Source organism: Callithrix jacchus, chromosome 14 (assembly GCF_049354715.1).
Source record: "Callithrix jacchus isolate 240 chromosome 14, calJac240_pri, whole genome shotgun sequence".
Classification (NCBI taxonomy): domain Eukaryota; kingdom Metazoa; phylum Chordata; class Mammalia; order Primates; family Cebidae; genus Callithrix; species Callithrix jacchus.
The window spans coordinates 45,361,014-45,383,825 of record NC_133515.1 but is presented as its reverse complement, the minus strand read 5'-3'; the positions used below and the strand labels follow the sequence as shown (position 1 = coordinate 45,383,825).

The 22,812-nt window shown below is 35.2% G+C and overlaps 1 protein-coding gene across 10 annotated transcripts in view; it reads left to right on the top strand.

Annotated features, from left to right (window-relative positions):
* The window catches only part of APLF (aprataxin and PNKP like factor), a 121,678-nt gene that overhangs the window by 90,144 nt on the left and 8,722 nt on the right, over positions 1-22,812 (top strand). For 6 of the 10 annotated variants that reach the window (XM_078349167.1, XM_054244880.2, XM_054244879.2 and 3 more), the window contains 2 exons: positions 5,220-5,545; positions 10,902-11,027. In XM_078349167.1, the coding sequence (XP_078205293.1) occupies positions 5,220-5,545; positions 10,902-11,027 (452 nt within the window). Of the gene's footprint in view, positions 1-5,219; positions 5,546-9,974; positions 10,565-10,901; positions 11,028-22,812 lie in introns of those variants that run through there. The other 4 variants (XM_078349166.1, XM_054244883.2, XM_078349164.1 and 1 more) reach the window with 2 other exon arrangements.

Below are 22,812 nucleotides of genomic sequence, written 5' to 3'. Positions count from 1 at the left end.
TGGAAAGAAGGGACAAAAATCACTTTTGCCCAACTAGACCTTGTTTCTGAGATTCTGATTCATTTGGTGTGTGGAGCCTGTGCATCGGTGGTATCCTAAACTCTCCCAATTTTAGCGTCCCTTCAAAGTTGAGACCTACCGATGTACCATCATTGAGCACCTCAGAGGAAACTAAGGCCCAAGTTCACATTGTTAGGAACCTTGGCTTCAAACATAGGTCTTTTCATTTTGGGTATAATGAACTTTTCTACCATACATATTAGACTATGAAAAGAGTTTTGTGACTCTAGTAACTTCTCTTCATTTTCAGAAATAGTCTGTATTTTTCATCAGTTCTTGTATGTCTTTCTACAAAATTATGTAACTGTCTAGTAATGAAAGTGAGGGTACTTGAATTGATGAACTTTAGTGAAAAGGATGGTTGCCATGGTTTGAGTGTTTTTGTCTCCTCTAAAGATTTATGTTGAAACTTAATCCTCAGTGCAACAGAACTGGGAGGGGGCCTAATGGGAGGCTGTTTAGGTTATATGCTCCATGCTCATGAATGGATAATGCTGCTGTAAAAAGGGCTTGCAAAGCTGGATGCAGTGCCTATAGTCCCAGCTACGTGGGAAGCTGAAGCAGGAGGATTGCTTAAGCTCAGGAGCTTAAGGTCAGCCTGGGCGACATAAGGAGACCTTATCTCTATAACAAGGTGGACTTAGCTTGTAGGATTGGGTTTATGCTTTCACTCTTCTGCCATGAATGACACAGCATTCATCCTTTCATGCTCTTCCACCTTCCCTCACATAAGAACACAGTAAAAGGCCCACACCAGATGCTGGTGCCTTGATCTTGGATTTTCCAGATCCCAGAACTGTAAGAGAATAAATTTCTGTTCTTTATAAATTGCCCAATTTGTGATATTGTTATCGCAGTTACAAAACAGACTAAGACAATGTATTATCCTTTACACAATCTAATGAGAACTCTTGTAAATGATGGAAGCCTAACTGAAACAACGTAAGTGAAAGTAGTTTGGCAAAGTGTTTTAGCTGTCTATTGCTGTGAAATAAGCTACCCCAACACTTAGTGGCTTAACACAACATGATTATATCAGTGATTATGATTATATTCTGTCTTATCATTGTGAGGGTTGGCCGGCCTCAGTTGGGCAATTCTTTTATGACACATTTTTGGTATCAACTGGGCTTCATTCGGCTGAGAACTCAGCTGAAGATGGAGCATCTGTGGTAGCTTTACTCATGTGAATGGTGCCTCAGCAAAGGTTGGTGGAATGGCTGGGGGCCACCTCCCTCCTTGTACCATGAAGTAGCCCAGACTGAGCATCTTTACCTGACAGCTGGGCCCCAAAAAAGTGATGTCAAAGCTGTTAGATCTTTTCAGGCCTACAACTGGAATTGTCATTTACGCTGAATTCTTTTGGTCAGAGTAAGTTACAAGGCCTCAGATAGATGGCAGTGTGAGATGAGGGTGAAGACAACAGTTCAACAAGTTTATTGAAATGTTTTCAGTCACAGATACAATCCTGGCAGCTTGCTAGAGGAGAGATTGGAAAAGAACAAGATTAAAGATGTGGAGGTAAGGGAAGAGATTGTGGAATTAACACAGTGATATAATAGAGAATCTAAGCTAGGGCAGTGACTTTAAGGATGGTAAGAAGTATTGGATTATATAAATATTTAGGAATAAAATTGTAGGACTTCTTGCTTGAATCTGGGGAGAGAGGACAAGAAGGAGTAAAAGATAGACTTCTACATTTCTGTCTAGCATGAATAAATGAAATGTGTTGGCAGAAACTATGCCAGAGAACACAGAGGCAGAATGTCAGTATTGACATTTAGAGTTTGAGGAGCATGGAATATTGAGAAAGAAATGTGTAGCTAGTGGTTGAATGTATGAGTTTGAAGCTCAGGAGTGAAGTTGGGCCTGGAGGTTAGGAGTTTTTAGTCTTGTAGCACGTCAATATTAATGGAATTGATGCAGGACTTTCAAGGTAATTTATCACCACAGACATTCTTGCCAGGAGCAGTTTGGAAAGAACAATAAATTACTTTATTGAATTTGTTCTAGGTGGAAGTTCTTTATCTTCTCCCTTCTAGTACATTAACACTCAGATGGTTGAGAGGCAAGAGAAGGGCTTGTTTGATAGGTTAAACGGCTATTTCAGTAGCCTTAATAATACCTTCCCACAACCTCCAGACACCCAGGTCACCCTCTATCAGCTCCATGCTCTTCAGTCCCTCAGGTCTCTAACATGTATATTTACATTGTAGGGGATCTGGCCACTCTATTCTGAGTTACCAGCCTTCCACATTTAATCCTGTGCATTTTCACCTAATCTAAGAAATAAACAATGTGGGATGCTTAGGAAATATAGAGCTCTCTGCTTTTCTCCTACTTCTAAGTACAGAGCACCTTCCATCTTTCCTATTCCCTCACTTGCCAGTTCAGTGACTTACTCTAGCTCCTGAGCTTTGTAATTGGCACAGTGCAAATTTCTGTCTCAGCAAACTTACAAATTACTGCATGTAATGGATTTTTGGACCATTTATAAATAATTTAAACTATGAATGTTAAATTCTTGAATGCCAAGGGTGTACTATAAATCAGTATTTCATGGAGTTCATGAAGAGCATTGTGATTTCCAGCTTTTGATCCTCTTAAAATATATTTGAGAACCTCTGATCCATAGTATTGATATTTGGGACTTTAACAGTCCTTTCTCTTTTAGAATAAGTTAGCATATTAAACATATACTCCTCATGAGGATTTAAAAATAAAACAAACTCTAATCTTTCGTGGAAGTTGACAGAGTTGAAATATGATACTCTACATTTCATTTCTTATATTTCATTTTGTTGGTTTTTTATTTTTATTTTTAAATGGCAACATAATACATGTTTATCGTCAAAAATGGAAGTATCAGAAGCATTTGAAGAATGAAAACCTCCATTTACTTCATCCTTCAGTATCATTGCCGTACTAATTTTTGGTTTATATACTTCTAACTCTTTTCATTTGGATTTACACAGTGAAGGCACACAGATATATAAGGAATTAAAAAAAAAAACTAAATGGCATCACAATATAGATATTGTTCTTGTTTAGTTTAAAACATCTTTAGATGTTTTTATTTTAATGTCTGCATAGTGTTTCAAAATAAGAATATAATCTAATTTTTTTAACCACTTCCCTAGTTGACCTTTTTTTTTTTTTAAATGTGATATGATATTGAATGGAATTGTTTCCCTGTTGTCCCAGAACTGCTGCTAAGGCTCAAAGCTGTGAGCAGAAGTACTAATAAAGTATCCCATGTTAAGGGGCTCTCAGCAGTGAAAAACAGCCTTTTCCCTTTATGGTGTATTTAAAGGTGCGAAAGTGGCCACCATCCCAACCCCTAGGCTTTATACAAAGAGAATTGAGAGGCCAGAAGGTTTTAAGGTTAAGGGAAGTGCAGTGTTTATGGGAGACATTATTTCTACCTTTTCTAAAATCAAGAGAAGAGGGACACTCTAAGAGAATTACTTGTGGAGTTTGGAAATGCCAACAGGAACAAGAGATACATTTTATTGAACTTCTGTTAGCCAGTGCTACCTGAACAAGGAAAAAGAAAACTGGGGAGAACTGACCCAGTGAGGGACTACCAAGTAGGGGGTTGGGTTAGGATTGCCCAATTCTCACTCGAGAATTCCAGTTGCTGGCACCAGCCAGTTAGTCCTGTAGTTGGGGGGATGAGATTGGGGTGTAATTGTGCAGCTTGAGAGCAAAGGGCATATGTTTTAGAGATATATATGAATGTTACAGTGAGGGTCAGCCCCAAGATAATCCAAAGGATTATTTTTCCCATAGGTTATCTGTTACTATAAGAACCATGTTAAGATATAGTTTCCTTTTTTCAAGGCAGTCAGTCAGTTTCAGTAGCATTGTAAATTTATATACTGTTTCTTAAAAAATGAAATATCTTCTTAAGAAATTTAAGCTATTAAATATTAGGTAATGTAAAACCAGCTTTTTTTTCAGATGGCATCCAGCATACATGAGTCCTTAGTTATAAATGGAAGCAAACATTGATATGTATCTGGTATGTTGTTATCACATCCTACAAATGGTTACCAGGAGGACTGGGGTTTATCTGAGCATTGTTTCTACTCCACAAGAAGTATAAGTAATTAAAAGATAATTTTTAACAGAATAAGACCAGGCTTATTGTTTGCGCTGGTAGTAAGTACAAATTATAAAGTTTCTGCAGTGCTTAATGAGAATATTTATTTGGTTAAAAGCACTTTCAGTTTGGTTAAACTCAAGCCTTTATTAGATAAATTTAAAGTCTGAAGACTTTAAATTTTGCATAAAGCTATGTTCTGACCAATTTGGAAAAAGAATCAGATCTTGCAAAATTTTCCGTGAGGGCAAAACAATTTTATTATTTGGCTATGTTAAAATCATGATTATATTTAGAGGGCAGAAATAATGTATTATACATTAATGTAGCTTATAAGAAATGATAAGGGGCCAGGGGCAGTAGCTTATGCCTGTAATCTCAGCACTTTGGGAGGCTGAGGTGTGTGGATCACCTGAGGCAAGCAGTTCGAGACCAGCCTGGCCAACATGGTGAAACCCTGGTATTTTAGCTCTACTAAAAATACAAAAATTAGACATCATGATGGCATGTGCCTGTAATCCCAACTACTTGGGAAGCTGAGGTGGAAGAATAGCTTGAATCTTGGAGACAGAGGTTGCAATGAGCAGAGATCGTGCCACTACACTCCAGGCTGTGGGACAGAGCAAGACTCCATCTCAAAAAAAAAAGAAAAGAAATTATAAGGACAGTGCATGTTAAGAACATGACACATTGTTGAACATGACGTATTGTTAAACAGTGACATTTAAGAGATATTAAAGATTACGTTTAATGAAAGCAGATGTCTTCTCTTATATTTTATTGTATTTTCTGGTTATTTTTCACTGAAGGTTTAATACAACCATATTGATTGTAAAGGTTTAATACAACCGTAAATTTCTTTTCTAATAACTAAAAATGTTTTAAGTTATTAAACTAAGAACAGAAAAGAGTGGCATTTAATAACTTTAAAATGTGAATCTTGAAGTTTTAAGTTTACATTTTGCATGGATCTTGTAGTTTTGTGCTGATATGCTTGAGTTTCTTTTTTAAAATATTTCATTTATTTCTGATGTTTTTCATTTTTGTTTTATAGGAAATGCCACAATCATTCTCTGCAGTCACATTAAGTAATGCAGAGATGAATAATATTAAGACTAATACACAGAGAAATAAACTTCCAATAGAGGAACTTGGTAAAGTTTCTAAACGTAAAATTGCCACCAAAAGAAAACCACATGAAGAAGATGATGCAGTGAGCTGTTTTGAGAATTGTTTGAGTGCCCAGGGCGAGTCATTCCGGGATGAGTCTCAAGGGTCTCATCCTGAGTCCAGCTCTAATCCCTCCAATTCAGTTCTACAAGGTTCTGAAGAAAACATGGTCAAGAGGACGTCCTGCATGTATGGGGCAAACTGCTATAGGTAAAATGAGTTTTTAAATAGCATTTTAGTAGCATTTAATTCCATTATTTTGATAGCATGTAACTATGTAGCTACATGCTACAGTGTATTAAAAATCTGATAAAACCCACTGGCCTAAAGGTTAGGGGCTTTAGTCATGTTTCTACTGTTTGTACTTTCTCAGTGTATTTTCTAGACATGCTGACTAATGTAAAGATCTGAATACTGGGGAATCCAGATATAAAAACTGAATCACTCAGACCTAAATACCTGTTATTTAATCCTTTCTTAGATATTAGAGAGATGGCTTCCTCAGTAGTTGTTGTATATAGTATAACTATAATTTTAGGTGTGTTTAGGTGTCTTACTCATACATGTGCAGTTTTCTTTATATTTTTCTAATGGTGCTTTGAATCATCATGGTACCCTCTAAACCAACTGAATATAATAATCCTGGATTGATGGTTGTTTCTATACTTGCTTCATTTATTTACATTGCCCTATATATTCTAATTCCTTATTTTGAGAATTCAAATTATGATCTCTTAGTTTTAGCTATACTTTCATCCATAGTGTTTACAGTAACATGTTATAATTATATAACCCTATTTCAGAAAGATTTATTTGCCATTCTAACTTGGCAAACCAAAATATTCTAGCAATGCATTCTAGTAGATTATTGTCTTCTGTGTCAATAAGACATTAGTCAGCATGTGTACATATAAAACATTTAATTCCCCCACTGTATCTTAAAAGCCTATAGCAGGATTTTCTAGAAGATGGATATCTTTGTTACAATAGTATATTTTAACATATTCTGTTAATTTCACATTCATATTATTTCTCTTTAAAATGTATTGCCATTTTAGCACTTGAATAACTCATATTTTTCAACTTGAATAGTTCTGATTTATGCCTTTTAAAATGCATAAATATTATATCCTGAAATTTTGCATGCAAAGGCGACTGATTCAGTTCAATTTTGGGAGGGAACAATTCAGTTCATAACACAGTTTAAAAGAAAAAATTCATAATCATCTCAATGGAGAAAAGTCATTTGATAAAGTTCAAAATCCCATTTATTTAAAAATTCTTAACAATGTAAGAATAGAAAATACTTCTTCAGTTTAATAAAGAATATCTACAGAAACCAGCAGCTAACTTCATACTTAATAGCGAAATATTAAAGTTTCTCCCATGTTATTGGAACTAACCCAGTATGTCTACTATTACCACTCCTATTCAGCATTGCAGTAGAGATCATATCCCCACTAAGCATATAGTTAGCATACACTAAGGCAAGAAAAAGGAATAACTAATGTAGAGTGGAAAGGAAGATGTAAAACTGTAATTATGTACAGATTACATGATTGTATAATTTTGAAAATTCAGAATAACCTCTTTTTAAATTATACATCAAGTTCTGGGATACATGTGCAGAACATGCAGGTGTATTATACAGGTATACATGTGCTATGGTGGTGTGCTGCACCCATCTAGGTTTTAAGCCCCACATGCATTAGGTATTTCTCCTTATGCTATACTTCCCCTTGCCCCACACCACCCCGACAGGCCCTGGTGTATAATGCTCCCTTCCCTGTGTCCATGTGTTTTCATTGTTCAACTCCCACTTATGAGTGAGAACATGCAGTATTTGGTTTTCTGCTCTGTGCTAGTCTCTGAGAATGATGGTTTTCAGCTTCATCCATGTCCTTGCAAAGGACATGAACTCATTTTTCTTTATGGCTGCATAGTATTCTGTGGTATATGTGTGTCCCATTTTCTTTATTTAGTCTATCATTGATGGGCATTTGGGTTGGTTCCAAGTCTTTGCTATTGTGAACAGTGCCTCAATAAACATACATGTGCATGTGTCTTTATAGCGGAATGATTTATAATCCTTTGGGTGTATACCAGTTATAAGATTGCTGAGTCAAATGCTGTTTCTGATTCTAGATCCTTGAGGAATTGCCACACTGTCTTCTACAATGGTTGAACTAATTTATGTTCCCACCAACAGTGTAAAAGCATTTCTGTTTTTCCACATCTTATCCAGCATCTGTTTCCCAACTTTTTAATGATCACCATTCTAACTGGTGTGAGATGGTATTTGTTTAAGTTTCTTGTAGATTCTGGATATTAGCCTTTTGTCAGTTGGATAGATTGCTAAAACTTTCTCCCATTCTGTAGGTTGCCTGTTCACTCTGATGATAGTTTCTTTTGCTGTGCAGAACCTCTTTAGTTTAATGAGATCCCATTTGTCAATTTTGGCTTTTGTTGCCATTGCTTTTGGTGTTTTAGTCATGAAGTCTTTACCCGTGCCTGTGTCCTGAATGGTATTGCCTAGGTTTTCTTCTAGGGTTTTTATGGTTTTAGATCTTAAATTTAAGTCTTTAATCCATCTCGAGTTAATTTTTGTATAAGGTGTAAGGAAGAGGTCCAATTTCAGTTTTCTGCATATGGCTAGCCAGTTTTCCCAACACCATTTATTAAATAGTGAATCCTTTCCCCATTGCTTGTTTTTGTCAGGTTTGTCAAAGATCAGATGGTTGTAGATGTGTGGTGTTATTTCTGAGGCCTCTCTTCTGTTCCATTGGTCTATATATCTGTTTTGGTAACAGTACCATTCTGTTTTGGTTACATTAGCCTTGTGGTATAGTTTGAAGTCGAGTAGTGTGATGCCTCTAGCTTTGCTCTTTTTGCTTAGATTGTCTTGCCTATATAGGCTCTGTTTTTGGTTTCATATGAAATTTAAAGTAGTTTTTTTCTAATTCTGTGAAGCCAGTGGTAGCTTGATGGGAATAGCATTGAATCTATAAATTACCTTGGGCAGTATGGCCATTTTCACAATATTGATTCTTCCCATCCATGGACATGAAATAAGAGAAAATTCAAAATAATCTTAAGATAAACTGAATTAATAAATGAAGTTAAGACAGTCATTCAACTCAAAATGAACATTCAAAAATAAATAAATTTCTGTATCCTAGTAACAAATATCCCCAGGAAAATGCATATAGATGTGCATCAAAAGGCTTATACTAAAATGCTCATTGCAGTATTATTTATAAAAGTCATTACCTGAAATGAACTCAAAAGTTTATCAGTAGTAAAATGGATGAAGTATAACAGCATCGTCAAATGCATGATGATATTACTACATAGTAATGAAAGTGTACTTACTGCTACATGTAACAACACAAATAAATCATATAAACATAAAAGGGCAGGTTCAAAGAAATGCATACTAGTATATATTTTCATTTAAGTTCAAAGGCAGACAATACTGATCTGTTGTTTTATTATATCACTTCTTAAAGTATGATCCAGAGAGCCCTGGAAGTCCCCAGAACACTTTTAAGAAATCTGTTAGGTCAAAGTATTTTCTTTTCTTTTTCTTTTTCGTTTTTTTGAGATGGAGTCTTGCTCCATTGCCCAGGCTGGAGTGCAGTGGCACAATCTTGGCTCACTGCAACCTCTGCCTCCCAAGTTCAAGCGATTCTCCTTTCTTAGCCTCCCGAGTAGCTAGAATTACAGGCATGTGCCACCACACCAGCTAGTTGTTGTATTTTTAGTAGAGATGGGGTTTCACTATGTTGACCAGGCTGGTCTTGAACTCCTGACCTCAAGTGATCTACCCGCCTTGGCCTCCCAAAGTGCCAGGATTATAGGTGTGAGCCACCACAACTGACACAAACATATTTTCATAATAGTACTGTGACTTTTCGTGAATGCCTTTTTTTACTGTCATTTACTCTTTCACAGTCATACAGTGATGTTTCCCAGAGGCCACATGGTGTGTGTTGTTGTTAATGGATTGAATGCAGAAGCAGGCATGAGAAGCCAAATGTCTTCTCTAGAGCAGAGATTAAATAAATTTCCATAATATAAAACAACATTGCCATGAATTTTTTCTTGAAAATTAAGAATTATTTATGTTAAGATATGTTATTATGATAGTATGTTATTGTTCTATTTAAGTCAATAGGTGTATTTTTTTCAATTTCTCATTTTTAATTTCTAATAGGGTAAATATCCTTTGTAAACAAAGGCTCTCTGGAGTTTTAATCATTTTTTGAGTATAAAAGAGTCTTAAGTCTGAAAAGTTTGAAAAGCACATTTAGAAGTTAGTATAGGCTCTGCTGTTGGTGGGAGTGTAAATTAGTTCAACCATTGTGGAAGACAGTGTGGCGATTCCTCAAGGCCTTAGAAATAGAAATTCCATTTGACCCAGCAATCCCATTACTGGGTATATATCCAAAAGACTATAAAACGTTTTACTATAAGGACACATGTACACGAATGTTCATTGCAGCACTGTTTACAATAGCAAAGACCTGGAATCAACCCAAATGCCCATTGATAATAGACTGGATTGGAAAAATGTGGCACATATACACCATGGAATATTATGCAGCAATCAGAAATGATGAGTTCGTGTCGTTTGTAGGGACATGGATGAATCTGGAAAACATCATCCTCAGCAAACTGACACAAGAGCAGAAAATGAAACACCGCATATTCTCACTCATAGGGACATGGATGAATCTGGAGAACATCACCCTCAGCAAACTGACACAAGAACAGAAAATGAAACACCGCGTATTCTCACTCATAAGCGGGTGATGAAAAATGAGAACACATGGACACAGGGAGGGGAGTACTAAACACTGGGGTCTATTGGGGGGAAAAGGGGAGGGCCAGTGGGAGGGGGAGGTGGGGAGGGATAGCCTGGGGAGAAATGCCAAATGTGGGTGAAGGGGAGAAAGGAAGCAAAACACACTGCCATGTGTGTACCTACGCAACTGTCTTGCATGTTCTGCTCATGTACCCCAAAACCTAAAATGAAATAAAAAAATTTAAAAAAATAAAAATAAAAAAAAAAAAGAAGTTAGTATAGTTACCTTTGGGTAGTAAAATGGGTTTAGTGATTGGAAGAGGGGACATGGGACCTTTCTAGGATGTTGGAAATGTTCTGTTTTTTATCTTAGCAAAGGGTACAATGTATGTGTTCATTTTATTAAAAGTTTTGAAAAGCTACATATGCTTATGATATTTATTTTATATGCTACATACATATGTGTCCTATATATATTAAATAGTAATGTTTGCAAGTTGTCCACTGATATTCATGTCTTATCACATGACACCAGAAATGTGTTATGTTACTGTGAGAGTCCTGTACTGAGCTGATATCATCAACTTGATGTCATCAATTTAATATGTTGCTATAACATATGCTTATGTCATCAATGTAGCATGTTGGTTTATGTTCAGGAATAGCCAGATGTGGATTGCCTGGTTTTCTGCTATATCCACTATAAATCTAGACTGTTCCATTTATTTTTTTCTGAGAGTTTATTTTTTGCCCTCCTAGGAAGAATCCTGTTCATTTTCAATGTTTTAGTCATCCTGGTGATAGTGATTATGGAGGTGTACAAATTGTGGGCCAAGATAAGACTGATGACCGGCCTGAATGTCCCTATGGACCATCCTGTTATAGGTATAGAAACTGAAATTTTGCCTATACTCCTTTTCTTTCTTATCTCTGTTATTTATCTGGGAGAAACTGACAGCAGCTTGTTATGTCAAGCCTTTTAATTTTAATTTTTAAACTTCTGTAGATTACAGATTTTCATACTGGTAATAGGTAGGATTATCTTTCTTTTGGATAATTCTAAATTACTTAAGTTACACGTCTTAGAAGTGCCTGAAATTTTTTCTTATTTCTTACTTTCTAAAATGCAAATTAGATCACTTAAGAGCTGTTGATGCTATCCCAACATAGACTCTATTCACTCTACGTGTCCTAGGTGTGACATATAAATCCATTTTGGATGTTATCTCTGCATCCCTCTGCTTCCTTAACTTTTACTACTCCACTATTCTTGCCAACACATAAAATAACAATTCTGAAAGACGAGTAAGAATACCTCCCCTCTCAGTTTTCATGGCATCTTGTCCGTGTCTTTATCATGCACAGAGTAGGATTTATTTCATGAGATTATGTTTGATTCTTTATCAGAAACATCTCTTCCTACAGGTAGCTAGTATCTTGACAGCAAGGACTCTTATCCTTGTATCTTGCAACTTTGCTTAATAAATGAATGAACTTGAAATGAAACAGACTACCAAAGAAAGAATTAGTGATTTCAGCTTTAGAGAGCTTTAATTCCAGACAGTCATATTTCTTAGATATTTTTAAATACAGATTGCTGAACCTACTGGGCTATTTGAAGTTGTTGCTATTTCTATGATGTGGTATTCAATGAGAAGACAAAGTAAGTTTCTGGGACCAGAAAGGAAAAAGGCTTACACTTTTTTTAGAAAGAAACGTGTTCATTATGATCAGCTTTACTAATAAACTTGAAAATTTTTGGAGAAATTAACAAATTCTTAGAAAAGTACAACTTCAAGAAACATATACAAGAAAAAATTGAAAATGGAGTTAATGTAAGAGAAATTAAATACATGATTTAAAGCTTCCTACCAAAGAAATGATAGATCTGTTTGGTTTTAATGGCAAGTTCTAACAAACGTTTAAAGAAGAAGCACTTCATTTTTATACAAACTACTCCAAAGAAATTAAAAGAGTGTGTATTTCCCAGTTCATGATGTGAGACCAGTATAAGCTTGATACCAAAACCTAGCAAGAATAATATAAGAATAAAAAATTGCAGGATGAGCTTACTTTTGAACATAGTTCTAAGTATCCTGAGGGGGGGAGAAATGTTATGAGAATCAAGCAATAAATAAAAAGGAAAATATAATATGACCAACTGTGGTTTATCTAAGGAATGCATATTTTAACATTAAAAAGTAATATCATTTACCATGTCATCAGAGTAAGTAGAAAAGTCATCTCCATAGATGATTGGAAAGAAAAAACCTGACAAACCAAAATTAGCATTCATTTATTTAAAAAGCTTTTTACAAAGTAGGAATAGAAGGGAACTTCTTTAATATCAAAAAGAATATCTACAAAAAACTTACAGCAAATGTTATAAAGTAAAATATTAAAAATTTCCCTTCTGAAATCAGAAATGATACAGGACGCCTATTATTACCACTTCTGTTCATCATTATATGGAGATTCAAGACAGTATACTAAAATAAGAAAAGGAAAATGTATAAGGATTGCAAAGGAAGAAATAAAATTTTGTGTTAACAGATGGCATTATTGTATATACAGTAAAGATAAACTGGCCCACCGATGAATTATAAACTTAATAAGTGCTTAGGAAGGTTATTGGATAGAAAAATCGATATACAAAACCAATTATGTTTCTATAGTCCATCAGTAACCAGTAAGAAAATAAAAATTTTAAAAGATTATAACAACATCAAAAAGTAAGAAGTCCTTAGGAATAAATATAAAAGGTATAGAGTTCTGTATGAAGAAAACTATAAAACTTTAAATGTAAAATGAGAAAATATTTTTTAGAAAGAGCTAAATAATTATGAAGATCAAAATGTTCATGATTGAATTATCCACTAGTATCAAAATACCAATTTTCATCAATGGATTTGTATATAAACTGATTCCAAATCATAATAGCTTTTATATAGAAATTCATAATGTGATTCTTAAATTTATATGGATTACAAAGGATAAAAATAGCTGTGACAATCATACATAATGAAGAATAGGTGGCAGGATGTGTTATACTTTATAGTTACTAAGGCAGTGTGGTATGGGCACAAAGATCAAGTAACATGACCAGAACAGAATGGTAATTCAAAATAGGCTTATACATATAAGGTGACATATTTATGAAAAGGGACCTTGCAGGTATTGAGAAAAATGAATTTTTTCAATTAATTACGAGGGGGTAAGTAATACTCATCTGAAGAAAAAATAAAACTGGACGCTTATATCACATCATAGTCAAAAACTGAATTTCAAATGACTCATAGTACTAAATGTAAAAAGCAAAATAATAAAGCTTTAAAAATAAATAGAAGGGAATTGTTTCGTGATCTCAGAGAAGTTCGGATTATTTTCTAAAATAAGAAACAAAAAAAAGTAATTAAAATGGAAAACATTTATTTATTTGATTACATTAAAAGTAAGGCGTTTTGTTTTTTTTTTTTTTTTTTTTTTTGAGACGGAGTTTCGCTCTTGTTACCCAGGCTGGAGTGCAATGGCTCGATCTCGGCTCACCACAATCTCCGCCTCCTGGGTTCAGGCAATTCTCCTGCCTCAGCCTCCCGAGCAGCTGGGATCACAGGCACGCACCACCGTGCCCAGCTAATTTTTTGTAATTTTAGTAGAGACGGGGTTTCACCATGTTGACCAAGATGGTCTCGATCTGTTGACCTCATGATCCACCCGCCTCGGCCTCCCAAAGTGCTGGGATTACAGGCTTGAGCCACCACGCCCGGCCAAAAGTAAGGCGTTTTTAATGCATCAGTAGACATTGAGAGTAAAAACAAAGCACAGAGTAAGAAAAAAATATATTTACAACCCACATAACTGACAGTAGCATATATCTAGAACAATGAAACAATATTTTAACTTGCTATTGCTTTTGCTTAGTAATATACATAGGCTTTTTGCCCAAAAGGAAATCCAAATACTAATAACATATGAAAAAGTACTCAGTGTCATTAGTAATCAGGGAAATTACACACACATCCACACACACGTAAACATATCACCTTGAAGTAACTGTTTTCTCCTATTTATTTATTCAAAAAATATTTTCCAAAGAATCAAGTGCCAAGTATTGATGAAACAATGTTGAGAGGTACTTGTAGAACAAACATATTTGTATATATTTTTTGTATATTTGGAACAAAGCCACCTTTGATAGTTCATGTACATAATTCATGGCACCATGGTGATGTGCCTTTTCATTTGTTTAGAAAAAAAACTTTTGTAATGGAGAATTTTGTCCATAAATACAAGTAAAGAGAATGTAGAATAAGCTTCAGTGAAGCCACCACCTAGTTTGTGCAGTTACCAACTCATGGCCAATATTGTTTCATCTACCCCCCCAAACTACTTGCTACCCCATTCCTGTATTTTTTTGAAGCAAATACCTAACTTGTATCTTTTTATCCCATTTTATCTATGAGTATCTTAGTGTGTACCTGTAAAAAATACTGTCTAAAAACATACCATAACACTGTTATTAAATAAATCTTTAATATTATTCAGTATCCTGTCAGATATCTACATTTCCCTATAGTGTCTTTTTTTTTTTTTTACAGTTTATCTGAATTAGCATCTGCTTAAGTTCTATATGGCAAAAGGTAGCCATGTCTCGTAATTTATTTAATCAATAGGTTTCTCTTTATTTTTTTCCTCACTATATATTTGTTGAAGAAAGCTTATCATTTGTTCTGAAGAGGATTCCATCATTCGCACTTCGTTGATTGTATTTTCGGGATGCATTCAGGTTCTCCTGTATTTTCTAAGAATTTATAGTTTGAACTAGAGGGTTGATCAGATATCAGTTCTAAATTGTTTATAATATAACTACCCCAGGTTATATGGTTAGTGTTTGTGTAATACCCTTTTTAATCCTTTTAGTTTTGACATGTGTTCTTATATTTAAAACATGTCTCTTATAAAGAGCATATAGTTGGTTCACTGGTTTTTCTTTTTAATCCAGTCTGGTAGTCTTTGCTTTTTAGGTGGAGTACTTAGTCCATTTACATTTTTTTTGAGATGAAGTTTTGCTCTGTTGCCCAGGCTGGAGTGCGGTGTTGCAATCTCAGCTCACTGCAGCCTCCACTTCCTGGGTTCAAGTGATTCTCCTCCCTCAGCCTCCTGAGTAGCTGGGATTACAGTCATGCACCACCATGCCTGGTTAATTTTTGTATTTTTAGTAGAGATGGGGTTTCACATGTTGGTCAAGCTGGTCTCAAACTCCTGACCTCGTGATCTGCCTGTCACATATATACGTGTGTGTGTGTGTGTGTTTGTGTGTGTGAATATATATGTATATGTATGTGTGTGTATATATGTGCGTGTGTATATATATGTATGAATACTACTCAGCCATAAAAAGGAATGAATTAATGGCATTTGCAGCGACCTGGATGAGATTGGAGACTATTATTCTAAGTGAAGTAACTCAGGAATGGAAAACCAAACATTGTATGTTCTCACTCATATGTGGGAGCTAAGCTATGAGGATGCAAAGGCATAAGAAAGACACAATGGGCTTTGGGTTCTCAGGGAGAGAGGGCGGGAAGGGTGTGGGGGATAAAATACCACAAATTAGGTGCAGTGTATACTGCTTGGGTGATGGGTACACCAAAATCTCACGAATCACCACTAAAGAACCTACTAATATAACTGAATACTACTTGTTCCACAATAACCTATGGAAATAAAAAAATTTACTTAAAAAATGAAGTATCTTGCCTGTCAACTAATTTATTCTTTTTGTGCTGTCCACTGCTGTTTGTCAGAATACTCACTCAGTTTAATGGATTTCATTAGTTTAAGGCACTTGTCTGAATTAGAACATTAGATACTTAATGTCTAGTGATTGCTCTTCCTACCTCTGACTCATTTAGTTCCTCTGATGAATAATAGGATTTTATGTGTATTCCTGTTCTTATTTGTTGAAGTAAGCACTTACCTTAGAATATAAACACACTGATATGAATAGAGTCTGTTTTCAACCAACTTGGAGTAAGAATGTAAAGTCAAACTCATGTACATTGCCTTGGATTACAAAACCTTAGGCTGCCATGTGTCATGCAAATAAAATGTTGGTGTCTTGATGTCTTTCAGAGGCTAGTGTCTTATATATTTTTTAATTATAATGTCTTCTAAGAGGGATGACTTAAGGAGGTGTGTCAGTTATCAGCTATAAGTGCTCTCAGTGTAATACTAAATCTGTAATGTGGCCTGTATTGTGTGAAAAACACAATGTTTTGCCACAAGCACATATAAATGATAGTGAGTAAATTAACTATTTTTTGTTATTTGCTGATCCTGGTATGATCTAAAATTTTTTGCTAGTTCATCTTTTATTTTTGAAAAGTTTTCCAAATTGTTGTAATGTTATCTTAATTGGTAGAAAGTACAGACTGTCTTTGGTATCTTTGGGGGATTGGTTCCAGGACCCCAGGGCATACCAAAATCTGGGGATGCTCAAGTCTCTTATGTACAATAGTATAATATTTGCATATATCCTACATACATCCTTCCATGTACTTTAAATAATCCCTAGATTCCTTATAATTCTTAACAAAATATAAATACTATGTGAATAGTTATTGTACTGTATTGTTTAGGAAATAATAACAAGAAGCAAAAGTCTATACATGTTCAGTAAGGATGCCATCATTGTAGGCCTAACTACATTTTTAATCTGCAGTTGGTTGAATCTGCAGGTGCTGAATCCCGCTATGAGGGCTGACTATATCTGTAGATATACACTTCAAGCTGCAAGATAATGATTTTTAGAAACCGCTTAACAAAAAATAAGAACATGTGTTGTTTAGTGTAAATCCACATTATATTTCATTAGCAAAAATAGATAGATCTTCATAAGGAGACCTCTAGTTGTCAGGTAGTTAAGATTTTCAGAATCAGTCATGTGATGCTATCAATTTATTTATAGTTGAGAATAGTCAAGGTTGGCTGGGTGCGGTGGCTCACACCTATAATCCCAGCACTTTGGGAGTCCGAGGCGGGCGGATCCCGAGGTCAAGAGATGGAGACTGTCCTGGCCAACATGGTGAAACCCTGTCTCTACTAAAAATACAAAAAAATTAGCTGGGGGTGGTGACGCACACCTGTAGTCCCAGCTACTCAGGAGACTGAGGCAGGAGAATTGCTTGAACCCGAGAGGTGGAGGTTGCAGTGAGCTGAGGTCGCGCCACTGCACTCCAGCCTGTCACCTGGTGACAGAGTGAGACTCTGTCAAAAAAAAAAAAGAAAAAAAATACAAAAATTAATCAGTGTGGTGATGCACCCCTGCAGTACCAACTACTTGGGAGGCTGAGGCAGGAGAATCACTTGAACCCAGGAGGCGGAGGTTAGAGTGAGCTGAGATTGCACCACTGCACTCCAGCCTGGGCAACAAAACAAGGCTCCATCTAAAAAAAAAAAAATAGTCAAAGTTAGTAGCACCTTAATCCATTTTTATAGGTTCTGCATATATAGAAAGTAACTTACCATCATTTGCCATGCTTACAGTTCTTTAATTGTGTATAAGAATATGATCTTGGAAAAAATTATCTTAAATATTAATGACTTGCTTCACAGTTTTTATAAGACTTGGATATAATGGTTTTAAAACTCCATTTAGAAATTACTGTAAGAGCATCAATTATATTCATGTAGCCTTGACAAAATATACTGGAATGTCTTCTGTGGTTTTGCTTTTCTTTTTCATTTATTTAAATGAGCAATTATTTTCATCATAATAAATTTGTTCTTTGTTATATTTACTGTTAATTATACATACATAAAAATTTTCACAGTTCTTTTGGCATACTTAGTAAATTGTAATGATTATCAGGTAACAAAGTGAGTACTTTTTACTATTTTATGCTGGTTTACTTGTTTAATATTAATAAAGACAATATTTAAACATTTTTCTTTTTCTCCTAAATTTTGAGGCCTAGATATTTGATAATATGGGATTTGTGGTTTTGTTTCACGTTTTAAAATAGAAATTGAATTTCAAAAATGCAAGATAGCCTATTTTGTTTTGATAGGACAAAAATATGGTATGCTCATTTCTTCACTGGGTAAATATTGAGCATATCAAATGTGCTATTCACTGATCTAGGAGCTGATGTAAAACAGCTCTTTTTTTTTCTCTTCAGCTTTTATTTTAAGTTCTGGGGTACGTGTGCAGGATGTGCAGGTTTGTTACATAGGTAAACATTTGCCATGATGGTTTGCTATACAGATTAACCCATCACCTAGGTATTAAGCCCAGCATCCATTAGCTCTTCCTCCTGATGCTCTCCCTCTGTCTGTACCCCTACCAGCCCCACCGACAAGACCCAGTGTTTGTTGTTCCCCCCAATGTGTCCATGTGTTCTCATTGTTCAGCTCCCACTTGTGAGAACATATGGTGTTTGGTTTTCAAACAGTTTTTTAGGTTCATTTAAAACCATGGTGTTAAGTTAGCAAATCTTTGGAAGTAAATAAAACTAAAAACTATTATTCTGTTATTGTTACCACTGTCTAGTTAATCTTTAGGTACTTCTTTACGATGAAATAATAAAGTGTTTTTAAATTAGCAGACTTAGGTTCTAGTTATGGTTATGCTAATTCTGTAGCATGACTTTGCATCAGCTAGTTGTTTTTCCTGGGTTTCAGTTTCTTGTGAAAACATAAAAAGCACTGAGTTGGATTGCTCTAGGGATCTTGATTCACTATGGAGAAATCTAGAGCAGAGAGCTGTATCTTCATATTTATAAAGTCAGCTCAGTTATATGCCTGGCTACCCTTCCTTAACCGCCTTTGCTGTCTCTTCTTTCCTGTTTGTAAATATTATAGAGCCACAGGGCTCGGTTGTCAGATCTCTTTCTTTTCTGTTTTTATTTCTTAGGTGAGCTAATTCAATTTAATGGTTCCAGATTCATATGTTTAAATGCCTCCACTTGACTGTATAATAGGTAGCTCAAACTTACCACCTCTAAGTCAGAACTCTTGATTTTTATCATGAAAACAACTCTTTCTCAAGTGTTCTTTACCGCTGTAAATGAATGACTCCACCATTTGCTTAGTATTCAGGCACACTAGCAGGAACTACCTTTGATTCTTCTCTTTCCTTCATATCACTCATTCAGTCTATCAATATTTCTTGCCATTTCAACCTTTAAAATATATTAGGAACCTGATCACTTGCCCTCTACCTTTGCCCTCTACCACCTCAGTCATAGCTACCATCCTCTCTTGTCTGGAATACTGTAGTAGTTTCCCAATATCTCTGTTTTAGCAACCAGAGCACTTCTTTAAATATAAGTCATTTCATGTTATCTTCTTACTCATAACTTTCCAGTGGCTTCCTAAAATAAACTTTATCAAGGCTTACAAGTTCTTTGACTTCATTTTCTACTATTTTCCTTTTTTCTCATTCCCCTTAAAGTATATCAATTTTCATTATGATTTTTTTTTTTAACCCAACACCCTAGCTTGTTAGGTGCCTTAGCAAATGTAAAGACATTTGCTGTTTCCTCTTCCTAGAGTATTCTTCCTTTAGGTATGTATGTGATATACTTCCTTGGAAATGCCCTTCTCTGACCTCTCTACCTAAATACGTTCAGTCACTATATCCCTTGCTTTATTTTTCTTCCTAACAGTCACTTCCTGAAATTATAAATATATATTTGTTTCCCTGTCTTATCCCCCATCTTATAAACCTCATGAAAGCAGATGCTGTCTGCTTGTTTACTGCTGACTGAGTCTCTGGAACCTAGAACAGTGCTTGGCATATAATAGATATTCAGTGAATTTTTATTGATAGACAGTTTGAGTGAAATGGATAGTAATAGAACCATTTTATTTATTTCTATTTGAACATTGTAGGAAATATTAGAAAAGGTCAAATTTTCCATGGTTTATTATAATTACAAATATTTATAACTTTGTCATAACAGAAAAATTAATAAACTACTGTTCCTTACAGTATTATCTACACTTTTTGTTATTTATGCAACTGCATCATTAAAACCAGAATATTATTTTTGAAAATACATATTTTAAAATGTAACAGCTCACAAAAATCTGATGTGATATGGTCGTATAGCTTTATATTTAGATCTCAAACTGTTAATAATTAACAACAGTGAAAAAAACAAAAAGGATTTTGAGACCAGCTGAGTTACAGAAAATGCCATTTGAGAAAAAGGCATTTAAATCTTTTATGAATGAGCTCTGATTAAGTAATCCCCTTCATTCTTAGGAAAAAGATCTGGTGGAATTTGGCATTGCCCTTGAAAGTTATTTCAAATGCTCACATTTTCCCAAAGAGTTGTACAGAGTTGCCATTTAGCTGTGACTTAGGGTTACATGCAAAAGATGTTTTTCCTTATTATGAAATAACTGATTTCTGAAAATGGAATATGCATAGTCAGATGTTAGAAAATCTTATATAAAGGTGTGAGATATGACACGGAAAAATATTCAGTAGGGAATTTTATTATTGAAGGAAAAATTCAGCTATTTAATTTGAACAGTGACTTTTACTAGCATGTAGGATGTCTAGCCATTGTTGAATATCTTAAAGTAAAATTGATTTTTATGTCTATCTGAATAACTGATATCTGTAAAATGCTTAATAGCCTACTTTTTTTTTTGAGACGGAGTTTCACTCTTGTTAGCCAGGCTGGAGTGCAATGGCACGATCTCGGCTCACCGCAACCTCCGCCTCCTGGGTTCAGGCAATTCTCCTGCCTCAGCCTCCTGAGTAGCTGGGATTACAGGCATGCGCCACCATGCCCAGCTAATATTTTTGTCTTTTTAGTGGAGATGGGGTTTCACCATGTTGACCAGGATGGTCTCGATCTCTTGACCTCGTGATCCACCTGCCTCGGCCTCCCAAAGTGCTGGGATTACAGGCTTGAGCCACCGCGCCCAGCCTAGCCTACCTATTTTTATACACACTGCTTTATCTAACCCTTGAAACAATCTTATATGAGGTAGACAGTGTTATCCCTCCTTTTCAGATGAAGAAAGAGAGTTGGTTCAAAGGAGTTGCCCTAACTTGTACAACCAATAAAAAGTGTAGTTTGAATTTAGGCTCAGCTCTTCTGATCCTAAAATCTGAGCTCCTTCCACAACATAATGCTAGTGATCCAAAGTTTAAATTGCCAGATGAGAACAGGCCCAAGGCACTGTGGCATCTTATGTCTTAAGTGTTTCTGGTTGACCTGAGTGATTGATTGACTAGAGCTAAGTGTATTACAGTGCTGAGCAGTCTGTATCTCAGGAACCTGATTACAATAGAATCTGATTAATATGAGTGTCAGATTTTTATTGTTTCCCAAGGAAGTGATATGCATTGTTAATGGCAGGAAATTCTGACATATTTTAGTCTTGGGTTTGTGTAACAAGATTCAATGAATACTTTGATTATTAACTTTGTAAGTGTGAGTGCAGAGCAATTTCAGCACATTGACAGTCTCTTCGACCTAATGAGAATAGCCATTCTCTGGAATATATCCCACAGAAAAACTGTTTTTCAAAGGGTAGATTTCTGAAAATCATTAGAATCTATAGATTTGGTTTTATTAAAAATAAAAAATTAGAAGTGTTAGCATTAACTCAAGAAAGTTTTAGTCCAGAAACTATTAGATACTCTTTTTTGTACTTTAACCAATGAGAATTTTAAACTTCTACTTTGTGTTGCAAATGATGGAATCCATGTAAGTGTCCATCAGTGGATAAAGGGATAAAGAAAATGTATATATATACACAATGGAATACAATTCAGCCTTAAAAAAGAAGGAAATGATATTGTTTGTGACAAGGTAGATGAACCTAGAGAACATTATGTTAAATGAAAGATGCCAGGTACAGAAAAGCAAATACCACATGGTATCACTTACATGTGGAATCTAAGAACTTCCTACTCATAGAAGCAGAGAGTAGAATGGTAGTTACTAAAGGCTGGGAGGGGGCGTGGGTTGGAGAGGTATTGGTCAAAGGATACAAAACTCATTTTGAAAACTCATGTGTAAGCTTAACTTAAAAAAATACATTCTTGAAGAAAAAAGGTCGATTATATTCTAGTAGATGATCTATGAAAAATGTAATTGAAAACCAGCTGGAGAGAGGCGCTTTTGTAGGTTCTATGAAGTTACATTTTAAAATATGTATTTTCAAAAATAATATTCTGGTTTTAATGATGCAGTTGCATAAATAACAAAAAGTGTAGATAATACTGTAAGGAACAGTAGTTTATTAATTTTTCTGTTATGACAAAGTTATAAATATTTTGTAGGTTCTATGGAGAGCTCATGCTCTCCAGCCACTTATTTGACAGACGATCGAGATAATGCATATATGTGCAAGTCTATGTTTGTGTGTGTGCTGAAAATTTAGATGACAGGACAAGAAAGGACGTGGTAGGTACCAAGTGGTAAATATAGACAATGCATTCTGGAGCTATTTTCCAGTATTATCAAAGCTACTTTCATGAGAGAGATATGATTTTAACTTAGGTAGTAGTACAGAGTTAGAAGAATGTACTTCGTAAAAAAGCTATGAACAAATTTCTATCGATGGGGAAAAATCACGATGTACCCCCTAAGAGTGGAAACAAAAGATTGAGCTGCTAATAAAGAGTGACACTGAGATC